The sequence below is a fragment of the Polistes canadensis genome, unplaced genomic scaffold (assembly GCF_001313835.1).
Source record: "Polistes canadensis isolate GaletaPanama2010 unplaced genomic scaffold, ASM131383v1 scaffold_269, whole genome shotgun sequence".
Taxonomy (NCBI): Eukaryota; Metazoa; Arthropoda; class Insecta; order Hymenoptera; family Vespidae; genus Polistes; species Polistes canadensis.
In genome coordinates this window covers 27,495-53,312 of record NW_014569816.1, presented here as the reverse complement: position 1 = coordinate 53,312, position 25,818 = coordinate 27,495, and the positions used below count along the sequence as shown (strand labels likewise).

The following is a 25,818-nucleotide window of genomic DNA, read 5'->3' as shown; positions in this document are numbered from 1 at the left end:
AAGAGTATACAGAATGTCCCATTTAAAGTAGAATATTTAATTAATTTCTTAAAATTGATTAAAATACAAAAATGTCACAGAGCAACGTTACATTGTTTGGAAGGAAATATATAATGATATGAATTTTATTATTTCTAAGTCATTTTTTTGAAGTACTTAAATTATTGTGTTTTTTTAGATAGAATGGTATATTAGTGTTACTATATACGATAGTTCGTTACCAAACAAATTCAATGGGTATTCTCTTTTGATTTGAAAATGACTTAGAGTGAGAAAATCATGCTTAAATAAAACCAAAAAGTCTTAAGCTTATTTGTTTCAGTTACAATTACATATTTTTAAGATCATATTGTGTCATCTCAAATCTAAACATAAATAATAGTATATTAAACGATATTAGACTAATACGTGTAAGTTTAAGATTTTCACATAATTTTTTGTTCAAACGTTAGTTTTGTTGAAAATCATTTTAACGTTAAATAAAATAGTATTTCCTTATGAGCTTTATTATATTATTATTATAATATCAAAAAAAATAAAATAAAAACGTAACTCCACGTAAAAAAGTATTAACGATCTTGATATCTCAAGAAATGTTTTTGAAAAGAAAAAGAAATTGTTTTATTGTATTTCTTCCTACGAACAGTGCAATTTCGTTCTGTAACATCCCACTATCCAATAGAAATATTTATATTTTTGGTTTTGATTTCAAATGGGATATTCTATACAAAAGAAGATTTTGAAAAAAGATTTTGAAAAAAGATTTTGAAAAAAGATTTTGAAAAAACAATCATCGTCTTCTGTTCTTTGAGCGACAGTTGTATAAACTTTTTCAATGTTCAGTTGTCAATATCCACGCGGTTAACGCTGCACCTGAGAGCCAGACTAGCATAACGAGCCACGTGTTCGTAACTCCAACGAGGGTATACATATATCTATGTCGTCGCCTGACATACCTATATCATTATTAATACTGAAACTCGAGGGATCCGCTTGCCCTCGCGCACGCTATCGATGGGTTTTTCTATCATACGAGAGAAGCGCGGACAAAGCGTATTACCCTGAGTATCCGAAATTATAGATAACTAAACTTAAATAAACGTTGCCGAAGAGTGGATTATTTACGACACTCTGACTGTCAGGTACAGAATGCTTTTTTCTTCATCTTCTTTGTCATGTTTCCTCTCAATACGTCGTATATCGTTATTTTTTCTTTTTTTTCTAGCCTCTCGCGGCGGATATTGGTATATTTCTTTCTTTTTTCCTTTTATCAACGCTACGGAAAATTGAGCGATAAGAACAAACGAACTAGTTCGCGGGCACATCAATCTACCCCGAAATCGATGGCCTTTCTCATCGAAAAGAATAACGTCACATGGCATGAGTCGTGCGACAACAGTCTATCTCTTCTCTAATTGCAAATATGTTCCTCGCGCCTCTGTCTGCAGAGTTCGCACTTCACGTGACAGCACCAGACGAATCGGCAACTGCATTTTTCCGTGACGTCCCGTACCCTTGTCTGATAACCTCGACCGCAGCACAATAACCGGCAACCATCGAGTCCCGGTGATGTTCGGTTGCAGATTCTTCCTCTCGTTCCAGGAATGCCCAACCTACGATCAGCCCAACGTTCAATCTACTTGCTTATTTTTCTCTTTATTTTGTATAATTTTCTAAGCTGATAAAAGACATTTGTGTGTAAGACGTTTTTGTGTTAATGGATATAAAAACATACGTGATGTTTCTTTCACAATAATCAGGACTATCGTCCAGGTAGACTAGATCCGTCTTGTTCGGTCGTTTGAGATCAGGTTGCGCGGGCCTCAGTCTTGCGGGTCTTCTGCCGCCTCGTTGAGACAGTCGTACCAATGCTGCCCCATCGTGAAGAGCTGCAAGATCTGTCCCGGCCTCTCTGAATGCTGGAAGTCTCCTCCAGCATACGCGAACACTGCATGAACCGGACATGCCTACGAATTTTTAATCTATTAACGATACTCATTCAAAATATTAAAGATATTTTATAGATTTTATAAGATAATATAACTTATAGAGAGAATGTTTCTTTAAAAATGACGTACTTTTATTTTCTCTTTTATTACCAAAACTTGATCAGATAAATTTAGGGTATTTAAGCTTAGAAGTGGTATAACTTACCATGACATTTGCAAATACGTTTCATTTTCGAACGGATAGCCCGTCTGCCTGCCTCGCTGTCGTGTTTCCTCATCAGTTGACCGGCTAATCCTTTAACGTTATTCGTAATTCCTTCCTTCATTGGTTCTTCAGCACCATCCGTCCATTCTCTAGAGAACTTGTCCCCAAAATGTATGTCCTAAAGAATAAGTAAAGCGATCTACGTAGACACATGTGCACATAAAAATGGGATAAATTTAGAAATCTTTGTTAACGAGTGTTTAATCGACTTTTAATTAATACCCTGACGCAACCTTTGCGTATCTCAACGAAATTTCTTACGTCAAGACGAAATTATACGCCAGCAATATTTTCGGTCGATGAATCCTGCTGCTTGCTTGTTCGCTGGAAGGAAGGAAGGAAGGAAGGAAGGAAGACAAGGTTGGAAAACAAACATCGTTATCTTGAAAATCTGTCGGCTCGCTTGCCCAAGACATCTGTCCTATGGGATCTGGCTCGTTAAGGGGAGCTCAAAGACGGCGAGAATCTAGCAGAGAACGAAAATGGAGAAATGGACGATCATATCTCTTGATGGTAATCCTGGAGGAAACGCGATGAGCTCCTTGACATCACCACCGACACTGTCACCAATATACTACTACCAACGGCAACGGCAATGGCAACGCTATCGTCATCGCAATCGCACTAGCATCGCTATCGTTCTCTGTGTTGCACTGCGCCCATGTGGAGAGCGAAGAACGAACGAGAAAGGGGTCGGCGCGGCGGCGGATTGTTGCAAGTTAACAAGCTTAACCCCCTTAATCCCGTTGTAAGCTTGCAAAGTCTACAAGGGGTCAGCCGTTCGCACGAAATGCATCCGTTTAGAGAACAAGCTTTGTCTTCGACCAGGGTTAAGGTTTACGCGCTTAGAGAGGGAGGTCGAGACGGTAGCGCTCTACCCTCTTTATCTTTAACCTCTTACTCTTTCTTTTTCTCGCTCTCCTTGAATGATCATTGCTGCATATATCCGAGTATATCAAAATAGGAAATGCTTAAGCGTAGAAAAATAAATTTACTATTTTCGCCTTTTCTTTTAAATCCTTTACTTTCTTAAAGTATATTTTATAAATTTTGTATTTATATTAGTTTGGGCGATTCAACAGAATTAAAATTTCAAAGAAATTCATATATTTGGACTGACGAAATAGTGTGCAATGTGACTAAATTATCTCTAATTGTAAGTGTTAAGTAATATTCGTGAGAAAACAAATTTCTAAAAATCATTTTATTTTTCGAAGCTACGTACTAAAGTAGTCTCTTCAGGATCATTCAACGAAGTTCAACTTTCTGAGCTAGTGTATCGAGACAGGAGTATCGAACCGGTTTAGACAAATTTGGCTAGTTCTCCTTGCGATAGACATACAAGAACTTGGTTTGTACTAACAATAAATAGCAAGTGCAATACTTAACATTTGGTTTATGCACCGATCAAGACCCTGAGAGAAGTATTATCACATTGTAATACATTCCATGTGTACAATGGTACGATTAATTGATTATAACGATTAACCCTTTCGTTACGGACCGATTTTTCGGCGCCTCATCAAAAGTGTGCACTTACGAAACATCTGTAATCGTCTGTAAGAATTATCACATAATGCAATTAGAAAATACACATAACTTTTAATAATGTAATTTCGTATGGACAGTTTTAAAGATATGCACAAAGTGTACATTGCAAGCGTCAGGCGTTGGGTGATCATAGTCACCGCTCGTAACGAAAGAGTTAATGAAACATCCCTGTATAAACTCACGTTTGAAAAAACTTTAGAATCGTGTTTTGAAAGTCCACCGTGGTTAGTTTACACTACTTTCTTAACCTTAATTTACGAGGTACACTACTTTGGGGGCTTCCGGAGGTATCGAAAGTAACGGGGCGAGGGAAAGTAATCCTTAAAAAGTAGCTTATCTAATCCCCCTACAATGGTATAACCTAGCAGTTACGAAAGATGGGGAACGAAATTCGTTTTCGTTGTATTTTTAGTTTCTTTCTTCTTTTTTTTCAATTTCTAGTTCGTTAGACCGTCCTAACTAGATTTTATTTCGTATTACCAGCTTTTGTTCGCTATAAAAAACGCGTTTATTTTTTCCTTTGTTTCGCAGATAAAAGTAAAAGGCGATTAGTTTAGCAAGTAACGGGTATAAAGAAGAAGAACTATAAGGAGAAATATTTGAAAAGAGTAAAAAGAAACCTTTACTTTCGACTCATTACACTGGAGCATCACCGTTTTTCGGCTGGAAATACTGTATTGATAAATAATATTAATTTTAAAAAAGGAAAAAGATATCAGAAAGAATGATACTCAACGGGAATATTGAGTGAAACTTTCTTTCAAGGAAACCTTACATCGCCGATCGAACTCAATTCTCCGAATTTGCTGACGAAAGCGTTGTTATGTAGTTTTTTTTTGTAGACAAATACGCATCGATTAATTAAGAATTCGTATGATGAATTTGTGTCAATTATAGTCAAATACCATTTAAGTATTTAATCGTTCTCTGAACAGTCAATTAGATAAGAAGAGAGAGATATACTGACCTCACTACAGCCACCCCATTGCCAGTTATTCGGTCGGCGCGTCCTAATTCGATTGTCGCAGGAACAATCTGTCAGTTCGCCCCTTGAACATGCTCTAGTTACACTGTAAGCGATTCCAGCTGCTGATATCGCGTAAACGAATGCAGCTTCTCGACTATCTGTGAATTCAAATGATTATTTTTATTGTTTTTGAATTGTTTCAATGCCAATACATTGATAAGCAATTGATCTAATTTTCCTATAAATATTTATCTTTAAAATGTTTACATATGGTACATGCATGATAATAATTATGTGATATTTATATATATGTTATCGTCAAAGCCGGAAATCAGTCATTGATTTATATATATTTATTATATGGGTATAATGACGCATTCTATTGAAAAGTTATAATCAGTACTCACTGACTAGCATGACACCACCAAAAATATTGTCCGGATTGTCTGGACTGACTGAGCAATTCCATCTTGCTGACCGGAATTGGTGCTGACATTCTTCGATTGCCAATCTTGTGCCTGCACTTACCGCCTGTGGAAATTTAAGTAGGTGAGCTTCGACATATTTGGAGCAAGATACCAATCGCTCGTACATAAGCATCCATTTAAATATACACATAATATTTGTACAAGGTATACAACAAATTATTATTATATAAATATAATAATTATATATATATAATATTATTATATTATATACTTGTTATTTGTAAATTTTATTAACACAGCAAAAATAATAGCGCAAATGAATCTCTCATTTCAGCAAATTTCCGAGCATCAGTATTAGAATATGAATCCATCAGTTAATTATTTCTCTTTTAAAAATTGTAATCCTTTGATTTCGTGATCGAAACAATAAAAAACCAATGGATAAGAAAAATGAAGGTACTACGAGGAGAAAGAAGAGAGACGGTCATAGGTGTGTCCTATTTGATGAATGAATATTCATGTCGGTGTCTTTTGTCGGTAACTTCGAGCGAGACTTGAATGTCGGCAGTCAGTCTGGGAAAACCGGGATGGTCGGCAACGTTCAAAGAAATATCGAGTCTCAAGTTTACCTAGGCACCGGTTCCTAGTCGGTCGACCATCATCACCTCTGCTAACCACCTTCTTCTTCCACCTTTAGGTCATCCGACAGGATTTGTGCATTAGAGAAAGGTAAACGCGATTTTTGGGAATGTAAAGCCGTGTTTCACCGTGATCCAGGTGAGTTCACCAGCAGCAGTTTTACGGTGCAACGAAAACAAGAAGTATCTTTCTATCTCTCTTGTCTTTTTCTTTCGAATAACTCGCCGTGTAATTCTTTTAACAGAGACGACCATCATTTGTACTCGGTTTAACGTTTGGAAACTCGCTCGTCGTATTCATCTTTCCGACCCTTCTCCATTTCGTAACGCATGAAATCGAAACAGCTAGGCCGATACTTTCCCAGCATGATCGGTGAGAGATTGTTCTCTTTCACTCTCTCATGATTTTAAGTTTAATACATACTTTCAAATAATTACGTTGTCATTGTACTGTTCAATCAATTCGACATAAATTCAGCAATTGCGTATGTTAGATATTGTGATACTGGACACGTATTTGTATTTATCATATATAAATTTCTAGTTATTGAATGTATAAACTCATAATTGCACGTTTTAATTTAATTAATGTAATGGTTATAATAATCAAAGGATTTTTTTTAAGTGAAATTTGACAGAATTAAAAGATCCTACTAAATGTGCAATTGATATTTTTTTACTCTTATTCATATATTTATTTTAATGTGATTATTATTATTTTATTGAAATTTATCACTTTTATATTAATTATTCACGTAAGACATAAATCTTTGCTTTAAGATAAGGTCTTGACGATCCCTTTCCAGCTTGAAAATAATAATCACGCGTTGCTTTGTATCGAACTGCTTGATTGACCATTAAAAACTCGTTAAAATCTCTTAGCGCTGTTCTTTTCGTTGCATTAAGAAAAAAAAAACAAGATATATATAAATTATTTTATCCAAAATATATCAAATTTATGTTTACACATATACATATATATATAATAAAGGTATAATTATTCGTCAGATAATTAAAAATGAAATTTTTTACCTATAACACAGGTATTTATTATCTTTTCAGTATCAAGTGAGCAGTTATTTTGAAAAATAGTAATAATAATTCTATTTTTTATCGATTTTAATATTATAAGTTAAAAAGAAAAAAGATAAAAAGATTGTAGTAGGAAAAAAAGGTAATAATAATTATTTTTTAAATTAAATTCATACCCCACAATTTCATACATTAAATTCAATTTTTGATTCGTGATGAAACGTCGATATCGACGGTCAATTAATGGCAAGTTAAACGTTATTAGTCGTTTACGTAATAACGTACTTGAAGGACTGGTGGTGAACGCGAGCAAATTTGTTGTTGCTTGACACTGAGGTGGACACTTTTGCAATTTCTTTCGGCACTAGCAGGACCGATCACACCTGCGCCAGCGATACCCAAACCCTGTTGTCCGTCTGCACCATCGGCACCGCCTCCAACACTCTGGACCGATCCACTCAAGCGAGGTTCCAATCCCAAATACCTGAAAAAAGAGGAACACTGAGTAGGAAGAGAGATCGCTCATCTTTTTTTTCATCGTACACACATATTTCTTGTCTTTGCGCGCTACCAGAAGAAGAAAAACGCCTACTGCGGCATCTTTCGCTGAAGTACCTATAATTAGAGCAGGTATCCCGAGTGAAAATTATAGAGGGTGGAAGACCTCTTGTGTTCTGATTTGAAAAGAGGGGAAAAAGAGATGGAGAGGGGAAGAAAGAAAACACAGAACCTTGCCATGTTGTTTGATTGCTCTCCTTTATTTTATCTTTTTTGAAGTGAAAAAAAATAAAACTTTAAAAATATCTTATCTCTTTCCTATCATTATATTATTCTCTCTAAAGGTGTTATTTATACAATTTTATTTGTTGCAGAGAGACAAACCTTAGAGATAAGGATTTTTCGAAGAAAGGAATTATTTGTGTCCTCGAGACATTTTATCTTTTCCTTCTTATAAAATCACGAATTAAATAGACGAAATATGAAGAACTAACTAACACGATGGATCGGTCAAGGACCATTCTATGGAGTGACTCGAATGGACGCATCGTGACCGTGACCGTGACCATGACCGTGACCGTCGACAATGCTGGTTTTGTAATCGAGGAAAAATAGACAAGGTTTTGAATTTCTTTCTAGAAAGAAAAAAAGAAATATGGGATCCTTAGAAGACATCGGCAGTTGGTATCATGTTATCGTTTGTTTGCTTTCGAACGAAGAAATACTTTTCACGCTTTAAAGGCCTCTCCTTTTAGGTATCATCCACCTCTATGAGATTCCCAACTTTTCATACGCTTCGACTATTTCGGGGTTTGTTTGGTAACGACGGTTTACGACCCTTCCAGGAGTCCACGTTGTCTTTATGGTCTACACACTGCTTCGCGTGTCTCGGCCTCTATCTTCAACGTGTTATCTCTTGTGTATTTTCCGAGTACATACATGGACCTCGAAAAACCGACAGAGAGAAAGAAAGAGAGAGAGAGAGAGTAAGATAGTAAGGGCATCTCTTTCCCTTTTACTATTTCGAGAAAGATCGTTTGGAAAGAGGTTAAATTTGCAGTTGAATCATTGTCAAGACGATAGGTTATCCGTCTTGTGTTGTGAGAATTCATGCACCGTGTTTACAGTCGAGCTGAGCCTACGCTCAAATAACCGATTTAGGTGGCAGCACCCTTCCTCAATGACGATAGGAAGAATTAGGGAGGAGAGGAGAATGATATGGGTGCGCGTTCACGATATTGCAATCGATACGCGAGAAAGAGAGAAAGAGCATAATAGTAGACGTCTCGAATATGATGAAATCGGTTCTATGAATAAATATGTATATGTTTGTATTACACTTCGTTGTTAAATCATACGAAAAGCAATAGTATAGATAGGAATATTTTCTTTTGTGGGTTTGTAATCATATAGGATGTTACTCAAAATTTTTGATAGTTTATTTGAAGTTGCAAAGATACGCCATATGTGTTAAAGTTTCTATATATTTCCATCTAAATCTAATTTCTCAGTATAGTTGAGACATAATTTATTGAAATTTGTTTAAAATTCTTGTAAAGACGACCTGTAAATGTAAATGTAGTCGTGGAAAAACGGATACATTGATCGCGTACATTAGTTAAAGGGACAAATCTTGTATCCAATATGGTCGAGAAATGCCGAAGAGGAAAACTCGCTGCGGGCCATTAAAGTGAAAAAGAACTAAAGCCTCGACCGTAAAATCGAAGACGTAACGCGTTACGAGAAATTGTAAAGCCTTCGAAGGATCCTGCCGACCTGGTCGATCGTCGTGACTCATCGAACGTTTCGAGGGTGATGTTCTGTGTATTACTCGATCGCCCTTCATCGCCAAGATATATATTCGGCTTGACTTCGCTCCTAAACTCGTATATATTAACCCTTGACTATTAAGAGGGGATCGTTTTTAGACCCCAACAAAAATTAATTAAAGTTTGTGTTAGCATTGCAGTCCAAACTAAAGTTCCAAGGACTAAAATACAATCGGTAGGATTTTTTATCAAAATAATTTCATCGTTAACGTCAAATTATTCATTTATTATTTCAAAAGGTATATTTTTCAGTAAGATATACGGACGGAATAATATAATATAATAATTTACAATATAATATTAATCACAGTTAATTTTATATAACTTGATGTTAAGAAAAACAATATTAAAAATGTATATTGTAGAACTTGTTGAAACTAGTGAAACATTTTAATTAATATCATCCTATATATGACATTTATACATGAAATTTGATATAATTTTTAATTTACTAAAAGCATTATTTAATAATAATAAAATACGTATTAATCGATCATGTGTTGGATTAAAAAATATCGTGACGAATATCACGTGATCGTTTAATTGCTATTTTGGAGATTCATTGAAAATGAAGTAATTGAAAAGGAATATTTGGATTGAGACGACTCCTTTAAAGGAGTCTCGCGATTTCGTCGGAGTCGAGAAACGCGGATACACGCGAGAGTACCGGGCTTTTATCGAAGGGTAAGGCCAAGGGTAAGTCGAGACGGTTAGGGAATAAGGCTCGTTGCTCGTTCGTTCTCGGTGACGACGGCAGTGGCGGGGAAGGATACGAGGGCGAATAATAACTCGACAAAGAGTCCGTAGAAAAGAAAAGAATCCATATTCAGATCCGATGATGCGTCGCGTCGTCCGACTATAACGACGATGATGAAGGTTAGTAGTATTGGTATGGGGAAAGGGGTAGGTAGTCCTTATTTGCGGGGGTGGAATAGGGGATTTGGGAATGAGAGAAAGCGAGAAGCATTGAAAACGAGAGAACTCACATACACATAGGTATATCGAGGCACAACCATTACCGCCGCGATTATTATTATTACTTAAAGGGGTATCGCGTTGCCGTCATAACCACGTCGGTCAGCGCTTTGTCCACGTGACAGCGATAGGGCCCATTTACGTCGGGAACATTCACCAGCGGCAGTATAATGGAGGGATAAATCCTCAAAAGCCTACAATACGATGTACAATCGTGTATACTATATTTAGTATTAAAAGCTATAAGTGGGATAGGTAGGTAGGTAGGTAGGTAGATAGGCAGCTAGGTATGTTAGGTGGATGAAGAGAGAGAGAGAGAGAGAGAGAGAGAGAGAGAGAAAGAGAAGGGGTTGAAACGCGTGCGTTTATGATGCGAATCGCCGCCGGCCATCGTACGAACGTAACTTTGTACAATGCTAATTAGTATCGATTACACTCTCTAACAACCATGTCCATGGATCAACCCCATGATTCTGATCAACCCTTTAGTTTTCCTCAGGCCTTCGGTATGTCTCAAAAAAGTCTCACTTGTTAGAGAAGTTAACTATGACTTTCGAAGATGTTCGACTAAAGTACACAATGTGTCGAGAAAATTTTACTAATTTCTATTACTACGGAAATATTCTTCTATTGTTTTGATTAGAAATAATAATTATAATTAAAATACTACAAATTTGAAATATAATACATTTAATCTTATTTTTGTATATTTCATGCAATACTTGTTTGTAGTTTTGTATATATATCAGATTTTAGAGGAGTTCGCGTCATGGGAATATCGTATTCATCGAAATAGATTCATACACCGGACTGGTAAATCTGAAAAAGTCATTATTCGCGGGGAAAGTCAAGAATGATAAGAAAATTAATCGACGAATATCTTTTTTATAGGCAAGCGTATTTTTAATGCCTCGATGACCTCGTAATATTCAAAACTAATATGCGTAAAGAAAGAAGAATATAAAGTGTTCGTAGAGATTTACAGAGATTGGTTGGTATAAGAACACGTACTACACCATCCAACGAATACTCATATAAACGAATGTACGATATATGAGTTTATATGTATATATCGTAGGATCCAGCCTCTAGAGATTAGCGAATCATTTCGTGGGCCGCTTGAAACAAGGCCAATCTTAATTAGGGGATGCAACGCTTCCCTCACGGGAACAGCATTGTATAAGGGTCCCTAACACAGCTCAGCTCCCCACCACTTCCTTTTCACGTAGTGCTGTACACATGTCGGCATATACACGCACGCAGTAAATCTGAAAGTGCAGACCTCGAGCCCCAGGGATATCAAATAGAGTACTAGTTTCTCTGTTTGCGACATCGTGCGGGATGGATCGCTCATATTTACATTGGTATGTACGCCACCTATCTTTACGGTACTTTTCTCAGTATTTCCTTCTCTTCTAGCAACCCTCCCCGTCTTCTATTTAACTCTCTCTCTCTCTCTCTTCTTAGTTTATGTGTTTTTGGTATATAATCGTTCTTTCTTCTTATCCATCCACTTCGTTAATTCTCTATCTCTATCATTTGCAATTCTCATCTAGTAATTGCGTATTCTTTATATCTTTTATATATACAGAACCATACAACTTTTATCGTTTAAACTAAGACTTTTATTATCAATGTTAATTTGTTGCTTGATTATATGGATTATTATTATTATTATTATTATTATATCAATGGGAGATCTTCATCGATATAATCATCATATTTTCCAACATTAAAATATCAAATTGGAATAAACAAAAACTCAACAAAGATTACTTAAAAGAAGATAAAATTGTGTTGTCAATAATACCTAAGAGATGGATTTATTTATTTTCGTTTAAATCATAATTTGAGTTACTTTAGCGAATGACATTGCTGGCAAATGTCATGGCAAAGAATATCCGGCATATTTCTTGTCTTTTTATCTCTTATCTATAGGAGCAAGGGAGTGTGGGCGGCGAACGACAATTAGCATACTCGCGCGATCAAAGTGGTGGTACACGTGCGACGAAAATTAACGAGCAACATCAGGCAAAGGACGACGAGTCTTTCTTCGTGCGAGGGCCGTTGCACCACGCTATAAATCGCGCCCTCCAACGAAAAATAACATATAGAGATAGAAAAAGATTTTCTTCCTTTGCCTTGGACCTACTCGACGATCTTCAATATATCTACATAAAAGCTACGTTCTTTGATCGTTTCATCAATAATCTAACAATAAGTGATAAAAAGAAACTCGATTCTTTGACAAATAATATATAAGTAATACTTCAGATTTGCGATACTTATTGTATACTTTTATGAGAAACTTATAATTGTTATAATCAAGTATATTAATTAATAGTACTGTGTTGTCATTCATTAATTATGTGTGTGTTTTATTGTATATTCTATTTTGGGAGTGGGAGAGAGAGAGATAGAACCCATAGTCGATCGACAGTTGACAAAAAATTATGAAAAGTCTAGTATAGTGTGTTATGGTGTACGTGTGTGTGCGCGCGCGCTCGATGAGATACGTCGATCGATAGTTATTGCGAGATGCGTTTGTTTACGGAAGGATTAGTGGAAATATGACATACCTTGAGAGTGTTTGACATACTTTAAATAATTGTTAATTAACTTTTTGACTGTGTGAGACGCGATTTCGGAAGAATCCATTAATATAAATGGCGAGATTGTCACATGTCAATTGGTAAAATAGTACAAAGTGTTATAGTAAAAACAAACTAAATTAACAATAAAAGAAATATATTTTTTCTGAATGATATTTCAATACTTTACTCAGTAAAATAAGGAGAAATTTTGAGTGAAGAAGTAAGTACTTCGAATGGTATGCTATCTATCCTCAGGTAAGTTTGAAAAGAAAGGAGCCCGCCTATTTACATGGTATATAACCCTTAACAAACCTTTATCCTACCTCGTAAAGTGACGGATTACCCCGTTTCTCCTTATTGGTTTACCGATAAGGACATATCTTTGTCGTGTTTCTCGTAAAACTAATCCTTCATTCTTTCAAGGGACTCCGAGTGAATCATGTCTCGTTTTCTCAGCTCGAAAAATATTTGAGATAAAGAGTGGGGCGTACATTCCATGAATCCTGATCTTTATACTTGACGGTTAAAACGATCGTAAAAACGATTATCAGGAAACGTTCGTTGGGTTTGGTTTTAACTTTCGTTTCTATTTCTCTTTCCGTTTCTAATTATAACGCAATCAATCCTTATTCGTATTTGAAATAAGCAAAACAATAATATTTAATATTTTATCTAATTCAATATCATTATGTAGTGTTTAATAATTACTTTTATTCGAATAATTGTATTTTTATTAATTTGTTGTTGTTCATATGTATAAAAACGTATCGATATTCTATAATTATAATCAGGACTAAGTAAACTTTTACTTATATTTTATTTTTCTTTTTTGGAATACGATATACTCGTTGGCTAGAGATTAAAGATCAAAAAACGAAATCAAGGTTGGCTCGATACGGTACATTGCGTATGGAGCAATCTCGTGTGTTCTCTGAAAGACGCCAAAGCAGAGGGAAGGAAGAAAAGAAAGAAAGAAAAAAAGAAAGGAAGGAAGAAAGAAGGAAGAAATAAAGAAGGAAAGGATAGAATAGAGGCAAAAGAGGGAAGAAAATCAGGATCATGGTACAGGGCCTGCTGATAAAGGCGTATATCTACAACTTATATCTACAAGTTACAGGTACACGGACCATTGAGCTCAGTCTGATATCATGGAGAACCCCGTCTGATTAGTTTTTTCTTTTCTTATTGGAAAAACTTTCATTTCGGTTACGTCGTCACGAAGGAAAAACAGAAAGAGAAAGAGAAGGATAAGGTAGATTCCATCTCGACTTAATTTAGTAGAAAATTTTTTATGATTTCTCTCTAATACTTTGGTATTTACCCAATTCTTTTAACTTTTTTTTCTCTCAATTCTGATCTAACTTACTTTCTCTCTCCCTCTCTTTCTCTCTCTTTATCTCTTATCTTTATTAATTCAAATTATTATATCAATTTCCAGATATAAATTTGATGTCGAAATTCTTCATGGACGAGAGATCATACGATCGATTACTTTATTTCTTTTTTAAACAGTGACGTGAGTGAGATTTATAAAGTTCGTATTTGCAATGGAGTTTTGTTGTAGCAGTAAATGCGTTTAGTCTTAATGTGAGTATGCTTGCAAATGTTCTAGATATTGAACATCTACATCGTCTTACGGTTACTTAAAGACAAGCTGTTTCACGTTACTATACAAGAGTCTAGCAACCAGTCGAGAACCTTTTGACGGATAAGAAAGAAAAGTACAAGATATATCTTAAAAATACTTATCTATGATCTATAGGTTAAGACAATGATTCTAATGAGCTGTTAACCAACGATTGTAAATCTTTTTTACTTAAACAAGAGAACAAATAAAACAAACAAAATAATAGAGAAATATATTTTTACCCGCGTTTACAATAATAATTTATTCACGCTCATTCAGCTTGAATTGAACAATGTATAATTACAGGAGGTAGTGCAATTAACCGTTTGAGCCCCACAGGTAGAAAAAGCCCGAATAACGCAATTGTCTTAATCGAGTGCGAAAATTCCTAAGCAGCGCGTTAACGCTACTTCGACAGCCAATGACAGCATCGTCATTGAAATGTATTGGGATTTTTACTGTACTGGGAAAATTGGAAGAGCTCGATCGCGTTGCTTGGGACTTAAACGGTTAATTATTTATAAAACTCTAATCCGGAATTAGTAAGATTTTAGTTGCGTGTGACAACGACGAAGATACTTCTCAAGGAACGCTACGGTCAGGGTGTTCTCTGTGTCGTGAGGTCAACGAGCTCGACACTTTAGTGTGTACTAACAATAAGATTCATTAAATTCAGTTACATTAGGAAGTAGCGAGGTTCTGCTCGGTAGTTGGCAGCGTTTCAAGATCTTTCTCAAATTCTGAAGACTCTTTACATGTCCCTTTCTCTCTCTCTCTTTCTTTTTTTCTTTTTTAATGTTCTTCGTATACATTTCTCATGTCTTCTCATTTCTTCATTCTATACGCGAGAATACATTGGAATAAAGTATTTGATGATTAAATTATAATTTTCCTTAGAAATATATTCCACATATTTAACAATACACTTTAATAATTAATAATACAATTGGGGTATGATATATTTTAAAATATGATAGGAAAGCCATTATAGTGGCACATCGAATATATTTGAATGAGTACTCGAATATATGAAATATTGTCTGAATCGTCTGTTATAATCTTTACTTTATGTTCTTTACTACCAACTTTGTTTATTTATCTATGAAAAATGAAAAATAAACTTTGCAGAAATCAATAAATATATGACTCATTTATTGCGTTTGAGAAAATAATCATAAATTTGGAGCATGAAAAAAGTGATTTCGCTCAATTGAAAGATCAACGATATTGTGAGGACCGATACCGATGAGTTACGTTTTACTAATGATTCGTTTAATTCGAAGAGTTGATAATTATTAGAAACGAGGCGGACGCGATAGGAACAGCACACAGCTTGTAGGGTAAACAGGAATCCTTCCACTGCATCACGCTGCATTGGCAGTATATGAACAGCGTTGCAACAAGGCACTTTACCCTCGAGTACCGTAGCAAAAGTACTGGTACTTAACGGGATACACGTCATGGAAGGGCTCGTCGTACGTCCCCGCGAATAATAATTACCAGCTGGTTAATGACAATCCCATGGAAGAGCGATGACGACGAGGACAAAACCATAACCACTTTCACGGTATACGAGGAAAAGTATTTGGAGCAAGTGGTATGTATTTACGATCGGTATTCGCCATTCGTTCGTGGTTGCCTTTCGACCGAGTCGAAAAGGACTCGCATACCGGTCGAGTAATTTTGTGGTTTCTGTGCCGTCACTGAGCTGTCACAACTAATGTAAGTTATATGTTGTAAAAGTCACAGTAAAAGCGATAATGCCTAATTTAAATTCATAAGACAGCGATGATAAACACTAAAGCGAGTGTTCTTGTATAATTTCTTCTTCTTGTTTTTTTATTTTATTTTATTTTAATTTTTTTATTTTTTTTTTATCTCGTTCGATGCATTGGCAACTAGTAATGTTCTATTATACTGAAGAATTTTAATGATTTTAAATTATTATCGTATATTATGCTCGTTACTTTAATTATTATTCCAATTGTGTGTACGTAGTATATGATGTATCATTAAATATAATTACGGTACAATAGAGCTCCAGTTATTGATACTTTCAATTAACTATTATTATTATTATTTAATATTTATCGAAGGCAAATTATTTCTTTTTCATTATAATATAATTATTCACCATTTGACATTTCATGTTGCTTAAAGTTCCTTACGAATTATAGAAATTACCTTGCTCCAAATAAAAACGTATCATTTTAGTTCTACTGTACGCACAAGTATTCATGTGTAAAATGTTTAATAATTAGCGAATAAAAATCTCATTTGACAATTGTTATTTTTATTTGACGAACTTGAATACGCATGTTTTCATATTACTTTTATTTGTTTTTCGTGTTGGTAATACTTTGCATGAAACATTTTGCATATCAAATCGTAAATTATTGATAAATTTCAAATACATTCGAAAATGAATATTTTAACATCCCATCTAATCGAATAGAATTGTTCACAGAGCTGGAAAGAAAGTAACATTCTTATCTTGAACGTCTTTCAATGTTGTTTTGTAGCGTGGTTCTAAAATAAAAGTTCAGAAGCGGTACCGCCGACGGGTGTTCACGGGCAAAACATCAAAGCGGCGGATTATTGGAAAATCTTCACTCGGGTTAACCGTACGAATCTTTTTAGGAACGGTCGGGACTGGTCCAGGCAATAAACGAATGTGCATCGAAACCGCGAACGGATGCGGCTGTTGCTGGTAGTGATGCTTGGGGATGAGGAGGAGGAGTAGGAGGTAAAAGGAAGGAACATTTTTAAAATACGTTCACTGTCAAGGACATATGTGTCGTCTGTGTTAAAAAGTTTTACGTGTTTTCTTATGAAAAAGATGCGAAGATGATAAAATAAAGTTAATTTCTCCAGCAAGATCTTCCTTCTGATGTTTCTTAAAGGATATATTATTTAAAATTAGCGATTTATTAATGATACGTAGCTACAGCTTTGCGGATGCAAACCAATAAATTTATAATTGCGTTGATATACTAGAATTATTATATTTTTTTTATTTTTTTATACTGACAATGAGACAGAAAAAAGGAAAGATCACTTTTTGAAATGATATTCATGAAACGCTGCGAAGCATGGATTTTACAGTCGACACGATGATTTACGACGTTGTCGTCGAGAATTTTTCTCTTTGTTCTATCTCTATCATACAAGTAGAAAGACGGAGATTGGTGAACGATGGAATGCCAGTCCGACCACCATGAAAATTTTGTTTGTTTGGAAAATGTTACGTAGCTACAGTTTCTTTTTTTTTTTTTTAATAATATTGTTAAGATCAGAAATATAAAAACCTTTTTTTTCATATTTTTCAGGATTTTTGTTTACTGTTTAATATATATCTACAATAACTAAAAGTAATTTAAATTTTCTGTCTCTTTTTTGTTGTTGTCAAGATAAAAATTTTATATAATATATATTTTTTTAATACCGTTGTAGAGAAAGAGAAGTTTGCAAGTTTGCATGATAAATGAATTAAGATTCTCGATGAATAAATAATTTGGAATTACGGTGAATTCCTTTATTCGTCTGTTCGACCATGATCGAGGTTATCGTCATTTTCTTGGTCGTCGCCATTGGTAAGCGTCAGGGAGCTCTATGGCATTTTATGGAGAACGCATTTTATTGACCTCAGCTGCTACGATCGACTAGCCGGCACGAGCTCAAAGGCAAGGCGGAACAGTAAAGGCTAGTTTAACGGTGCTAACAGCAACCATAACACGATGTATATTACGGCTTCGAGCCTCCTTCGCATCTCTCTGCACCTCACTCATTCTATATGTGTACGAGAATGTTTCAATATGTCTAACTTTTTTCTTATTTCTCATTCTCAATATTGTTGCATTTTATATTATTTTTATTTTCATTAAAATTTTGTCAAAATTAAGATATAACAACAGAAAAATTAATTAGATTCACCAATTCTGTTTTCTGTCTCGTTTTCATTTCTTGTATTTTATATTTAATTTTATTAATAACCATAACACTATCCAAGAAAATCAAATAAATTTCGCGTTCTCATTAAATAAATTTAATTTTTATTTCACTTGTAATGAAATTAATAACCAAAGAAGATAAATAAACTTACCCTTTTTTATCCTTTCTTTTTTTTTTTACAATAGTTGCTATTCCTAATAATAAATGTGTTATTGAATACTTTCCCCACTTCCTCATACCATCGACTCTTGGGAGCCACATCAGCGTATTCGTATCGACGTGCTGATTATTTACGGGCACGCGTGAATTTAATGAAATTTTCTTGTTAGACCCATAAGCCAGGTGAGAGGCGGGTCGCGATATCGGATCGGAAGGTAGTGCGGCCAGCTGTTGAGGGAAATGAAAGAGTAGGAGAATGAAGATGAGGATGAGGATGAGGAAGTGATGGAGAAAAGGAAGTTTAAATGGAGAGTGATTGACAATGATGAGTCCAGACTATCGAGTTAAGGTTTTACACGCTCAATCTTTTACTTTCGATGGTTGAAAAGTGTAAGAGTTAAAAGAGAAAGAGATTCCGAAAAAATTATACGAATTAGAAGTAATGAATTATAATTAAATTACGGGAACAACTGCACGAATTCTAATGAAAACAAAAAAAAAAACACATACTAGAAATATTTTAAATAGATTATATTGTATGTACATATATGTGTATCAATATGTTTTTAAACACCTGTGTATTATGTGTAAGAGTATGGTAGATACAAAAGTGACATAACCTGTTATGAGATATCTGTGGTTACGCGCTATCTATAGCTTTGATAATGGAGGAAACTTGCGTAAAATATATAGGGTTTAGTCACATAACTTGTTACGTAAATAACTTATTCTAGTAACAAAATATTCTTTAAAACATTATTATTTGTTTGATTTATTTGAAAGAATTAATCAATATAAGGTAAAATACCTTAATAATATCAATTGAAACAAGAATCTATCAATTAAAGTCTTGTTATATGAAATTAAATAGATTATATGTATTATTTGCAATTATTAATATCATCCTACTACATATATTACACCGTATTATATTTGATAATAAATATAAATAATATGTAAATATAATCCATGATTTAAAAATTATTCAAATATATAACAATACGCTAGTGTGACTAATTTTGGATGTTAATCGTTAATATAAAGGCACGGAAACGATCTGGAAAGCGCAACAGTCTTCGCTGGATCATCGCTTGGCTTGTAAATATATACATACATATATATATATGCGCTGGTAAGGACGATTCAAAGAAGCCAACGCTACGAGATTTATAAATAAATTCATTCGGCCACACGGCAGCCCATGTTGGCCATTTTCATTTGGTGCATGAGAGAAGAGGAAGAAGAAGACGAAGAAGAAGAAGAAGAAGAAGAAGAAAAAGAAGAAAAAGAAGAAGAAGAAGAAGATGAAGTAGAAGTAAAGAGAGAAAGAGATACATACAATTATACATGTAAGAAAGAAAGACACACACAAGCATACACATGAAAGATAGAGACAAGCGGAATTAAAATTGATTTCGTGTTTACGAAATGTCGCAGATACCTTGGCATGATCCACTCTTTTTCTCTTTTTCTTTTTTGAAATCCTCTCTTTCATTCTATAGCTCTCCCACGGAAAGAGAACTTTAACCTTCCGAGAATAGCGATAATTTAGAGGCAGGCTTTAACTTGGGCTGGCACGCGGGACCGTGTACGTTCTTTTCGTTCTTTCTCTTTGAAAGGTACGAGTTTGGGGGAGTAGGGAGAAAGTATAAGAGAGAGAGAGAGAGAGAGAGAGAGAGAGAAAGAGATTGCATAGGGAAAATGCATAAGTGGACCTTCGTTGAATGTGCATTGCAAGCCAAGAGTACTACTACTCGAGCGAAACACGTTGATATCTCGCTTATGAAGTAGACGTCTTTTTCTCTTTCTTCTTCTTCTTCATCTTCTTTGAGTAGGCTTTGCCTACTTGAAGTTGCGTGATTTTCCAACTCGGTGGTCCGGTCCGAAGAAAGAAGGAAGAGATATCGTTTAGAAGGGGGATGGATCCGTTCGATTATCTTTTCTACGAAGGGATGAAACTATTTATAAGGCTCCTGTTACGATCGAAAGATTCCAAGTTTTAATAAGAAAAGAGGAATCTTTGGAAATATTCAACGAATAATGTGGAGTTGATCAGTATTGTTGAATATATAAAAGAGTAAAGGATAATTTAGATTCATTTGTATACTTCTAAATGTTTTATTTTAAGCGTCAAAGAGAAGAAATAAACAAGAAACTTAAGTATTTGGATTTTTAATGATATAAAAGTTCTATCGAAAAGAAGTTTTATTTTCAGAATTCAGATTGGAGAATTAGAATTTTCAATGGGTGGGTAAGATTTTTTCTTAAAAAAAGATCAAATAAAGATTTCATTTCGACTGATAGGAGAAGCTTCCCTTTTCATCGATGATATATAAGAACGGATAGAAGTAAACGGAGCACACGAAATCCGACATTTGAAAGATGAAAGGCCTTCTAAGGAATCACGTTAAGAGGCCGGAAAACCTGACGGATATCGATGTGCTCAGAACGATCGATGATGGCTGACGTCCGTTCGAAGCTTGTCTGAATGTGAAGTGGACCGAAATACTGGTGGCTGTGGTGGTGGTGCTGTTGTTGCTGCCACTGCTACTACTGCTGCTGCTGCTGCTGATGCTGTTCTGCCACTGCTACTGCTGCTGGAAGAAAAATGTAAAGAGTGCTGAGGTTCGACGTTGATCACCGAGAAGACGAAGACTACCACGACGATGACGAAAAAAGAAGAATAAGAATAAGAAGAAGAAGAAGAGAGAAAGACAGAAGAAGAGATTAGTGGAACAAGAGTTACTTGAAAAATTGAAGAAAAAGCTTGAAAATAGTGAGAAAAGCTTGGAACAACGAATGAATAGAAAATAAGAAGAGAAGGAAGAAAGAGAGAAGGAAGAAAAGGAAGAAAGGAAGCTCGCATTGCTTTCTTAGTTAACGTAGACCCTTTTATTTTTACCACAGCTTACGCGGTATGTATTAACGAGTACGATCACCAACTGCACGTCAACGTTCAACCACGTCGTTTTATTTTATCCTAGTGTACCTTGCAAACCGGTTGGCCGATATTCGGGAAGGGGCTCGATAGCCATTAGCGTATTGAATTTTGCGACTTCCACACTTTTTTTCCTTCGATCATCGATCGACGCCCTTTAAGAGCATGTCCTTTCTCTTTTCTTCCAACTTTTTTTGACGTTAGCCTCATTAAAGAAAGTTCAATCAATTGATAGGAGTACTTACGTTCGTTGACCTTCTTGCTTGGCACTGATTAATTCTACCAGAGATATTTGTTTAATCGAACGATTCGTGAAAGTCGTTCTATAAATCGATAGCAAGAGCTTGACTTGTGCGATAAAAATTACGTTTGGAAAAATAGAGAAAGAAAAAGAGACCGTTAACTATTAAGACAACCAAATAGTTTTTCGAAAAAGGAAAAGAAAAGAAACTTGGAAGATAAATCGTAGCAGCACGAATGTTCGTTTATAGTTCATTCTCTGACTATTGTACCAGAACGTGTAACATATGTATGCCATGGATCCGGTGCGATAGATATAGGATAATTCTTTCAAAATGCTAAAAATTAATATTTACAAAAATATATCATGCATATACACGTTTAAGAATAATTTTGAGAAATTACCTAATTTCGAAGATAATTTTCAAATAATTAACATATTTTTATATATGAATATATAATGGAAAAAATGTTTATCATAAATATTTTTTATATTAGACGTTTATAATTTACATTGTACAGTAGCTCTAAAAAATTATGAAGATACACACACATCAGTACGCTTCTTGCATCGTTATTAGGAAATATTTATTGTCCGTGATTGAATACCAGTTGATACCGAAAACTCGCTAGCTTTTTTTTAAGTTTTCTAGCTTTGTTGGCTTTTTGATGGATCCATTCATCGTTTTGATCATTCATTTCTTTAACAGTTCAAATTGTTTTCTAATATTGGCTGGTATTATTAATCTGATAAATGGCACTTTATCAGAAAGTCGAAGTAGAAAGGTAAGGAAATAGATTTTGTCCTAAATGTTTCACATTTATTTTCTTCAAATTTTGACATTTTAATGGATATGTCAGGACAAATCTAAGCTGGTTTACAGTCTTATCATTAAGAAGGATAGTCAAGTGTTTAGAGAAAATATTAGATTATTAATTATTAATCGATTTTAAAAATAAAAGTATATATATTTATATATATATGTATAAGATCTTATACTTTATAGAGATATTCAATATTTTAAGATTTTTTTCTTTACAAAAAAATGATAAAAATTCGATTCGATTATCAAACATTACATACGAGTGAATTTGAAGTTAAATGAATTTTGTATATTATATCATCCATTCATTCAACGATTAAACGAACCGTTTTAATCTCGTATTCCAAACGACATAAAAGTTTAATCGTAATTATAGAATAATCTGCTTCGCGTTTTATCTGTCATCGGTCTTATCATTGACGGATGAGTTTCCGAAGAAGGTCGGTTTCTGGGTCGGAGATGTAAAAGAGAAACTAGCTATCTTCTAAATATAGTTTTATTACTGCCGGTAGTCTTTCCAGAGTTCTTAGCATTCGAAGTTGTAAAGAAACCAGTTTTCACGTGGAGTTAATGATATTGAATGCCGTGAGAAGTCCGACATATTAAGGGTCGTCGTTTCAAGGACACAGAGAACAAAATTTTCTACGATTTGATTTTTATTTTATTTCGTTATATATATATAAGACGTGTCTTTTTTCCCGAAATCTTAAATTTAATATTAACTGCTACGCGCGAAATTTATATGTTTTATTATAAGTGCAATATCGTAGTATCGAAACATGCGGCAGATATTTTGTTCTGTTTTTAAAGTTTGTTTCTCATCGAATATCTTACGATGATAAAATATCGGTTATAGTGTATACATATACCAAAGATGTTTTGACTACTGTTTTTATATAACCTGCTGTATAATAAAATGTGAGATTTTCTCGTATTGAAAAATTCAATTTGTTTCAATTGAAATGTTTTTTCTATTTATGATAGAAACAAAAGTATTAATGACAATAAATAAATTAATATAATATTTTTTTATAGTATAATATTATAACAGTCAACATGTTAAGACGCGTTTACAATTGTGTACAATTATATACATAATAATAATTATTGAACGATTTTTCGTTTTTTGAATTTCGAAACTAATTTTTTAATCAACTATTCTTTTGCATCAATGCATAATTAATTTTTTGTTTTTGTTGTTTTTCAAAGCCTACGATGTTCGAATTAGAATACGACTGACTGGTCAAGTAAATTATGAAACGGGCAAGTTAGCCTATCCAAGACTTATTAGTGCACAAGTAATCCTGCGTAATGCGCTTACTCTTCTGCATCTACTAACTAACTACTGTTAATTTCGATGCAACTTATTGTTAGACGTATTTACGTGAATGTGAAAGATCGATAAAATGTAAAATGAAAATAAGGATTCGTAAAAACTGATATTACATAAATAAAATTTATTAAAAATTGTCAAATAAATAAAAATAATTTTCATAATAGATCTAAATTATAAATAAATTAATCATTACAAACATAAGAAATCTTTTTAAAATTAAACTTTGTTTGCAGAATAATCAGTAGTATACATTACATGTGACTAAAACAATTATAATACACATGTTTGCACACATACATCTAGATAAAATTTTTCAACAAAAGCCACAATTTTGTTGACGAACATGCAATTAAAAGTATCAATTGTATAAACTAAAGATTATCTGCATAAGAATATTTTATAAACATTTTTTTTGGTATTGATATAAATCTTAATATTAATAGATATCTACATACTAAGATATTAACCGTGTAGTTTTTATTTAATAAAATTAGTTTAAGATAATTTGATAGTTTTTGTTGAAACGTTAGGATACAATCAAAACCCGTACGCTTATGTTTTATAATTTCGCACGATAGTTTAACTTCATTAAACTCAAATATTTTCTTGAAAATGACCTACAATATCGTATTTAATTAAAATAGGACACAAGATTATATGTATGCTCGGATCTCTGTATTAGATGTAATTCGATAAGATTTTTTCAAGAATAAGTATATGTATATTTAATAATTAACTAACTAAACTAACGACCATCTATAGAAGACTTTTTTTTATAAAGATCTCTAATGATAAAACAATATAATACATATACCCGCAGAAACAATGCTTAACTACATATAAGATTTTCATGAAAAACAATTTTATCGGATTTTTTCATAAACAAGGATTTTTGGTGGGAAATACGTGTGTCTCAGAATTAGCTGGCATCTTTTGAAATTCGTTAAATGGGGTAGCATACTCCCCTCCCCCCTCTCTCTTTCTCTCTCTCTCTCTCTTCTTTTTCTTACTTTAGCTTTTGGGGAGAGATATGGCTCGCGGAAACGGTGGAGTGGAACAATGGTACATGTCGAGGCGACCCCCTTACACGTCGGCCCTCTTGTACGTATGTTTCCTCTATTTCTCTCTCTTTCTTTATCCCTCTCCCCATCATCATCTTCTTCTTTCTTTCTTTCTTTCTCTCTCGAACTCTCTTCGGCTCTCTTGGTTCGGAGAACGCGCGCGTATCCCGGCGTACATACGACGTAATTAGCAAAGAGGGTTAGTTAGCTAAGGGCGGAGCTTGCCGGGACCAATGAGATCTTGGCGTGGTTATTCGCTGATGAATAAAAAGCATACTGTATACCGTAATAGAGCAACAAGAGCCGCACGTCGATTCACATTTTCGAAACAATTTTTCTCCTACTTTATTTCACCGCTAATTCTTTCTCAGTTTCTCCTTCTCTTTCTTTCTTTTTCTATACGGTTACTCGGCTAACGACTTTTCTTTTTTTTCTCTCTCTCTCTTTCTCTCTCTTTCTTTTTTTCTCTTTTCCCTCGTTGAACTCTATTGTTCATATAGCGATAAGGATTATATGTAGGTATATATGTTTCCTTCTTTGTCTACTCTAAAATGAAAAGTCAAGTAGAACTAATGAATATAATACTTTTCGATATTCGTGTATTAACTGGGATAATGTTTTGCATTCATATGCGAATCTAACTGACATAATTTTTTGATAGACATTTATGAACAAAATGAATATATAGATAGAAGAATTAATAAGTTTGACGATATTTCACGTATCTTTCCAAAAAAGATATAACAAGGCGTACCAGAGCCAATAACGATAATTGAAATCAACACATCTCGCGTAGCTCAACAAGATGAATCGAACGATTATAGCAGCATCCTGTGCTGCAATTCGTTCTACTTCCTTTTCCTCGTCTTTCTTTAGCAAGTATAGTAGATATGTATGTATACCTGTCCATAATTGCACGTAAATTAAGATAAAAATCAGGATAAGTAGCCAGTTTC

The 25,818-nt window shown here is 34.2% G+C and overlaps 1 protein-coding gene across 2 annotated transcripts in view; it reads right to left on the bottom strand.

Annotated features, from left to right (window-relative positions):
• Nucleotides 1–501: 501 nt before the first annotated feature.
• The window catches only part of LOC106790923 (protein Wnt-1-like), a 45,029-nt gene continuing 19,712 nt past the window's right edge, over nucleotides 502–25,818 (bottom strand). For both annotated transcript variants that reach the window (XM_014756186.1, XM_014756187.1), the window contains exons 3-8: nucleotides 7,116–7,314; nucleotides 5,140–5,263; nucleotides 4,733–4,890; nucleotides 2,155–2,332; nucleotides 1,736–1,967; nucleotides 502–1,613 (exon numbers count right to left, since the gene is read on the bottom strand). In XM_014756186.1, coding sequence (XP_014611672.1) covers nucleotides 1,412–1,613; nucleotides 1,736–1,967; nucleotides 2,155–2,332; nucleotides 4,733–4,890; nucleotides 5,140–5,263; nucleotides 7,116–7,314 — 1,093 coding nt within the window. In that variant the 3' untranslated portion in view covers nucleotides 502–1,411. The remainder of the gene's footprint in view (nucleotides 1,614–1,735; nucleotides 1,968–2,154; nucleotides 2,333–4,732; nucleotides 4,891–5,139; nucleotides 5,264–7,115; nucleotides 7,315–25,818) is intronic.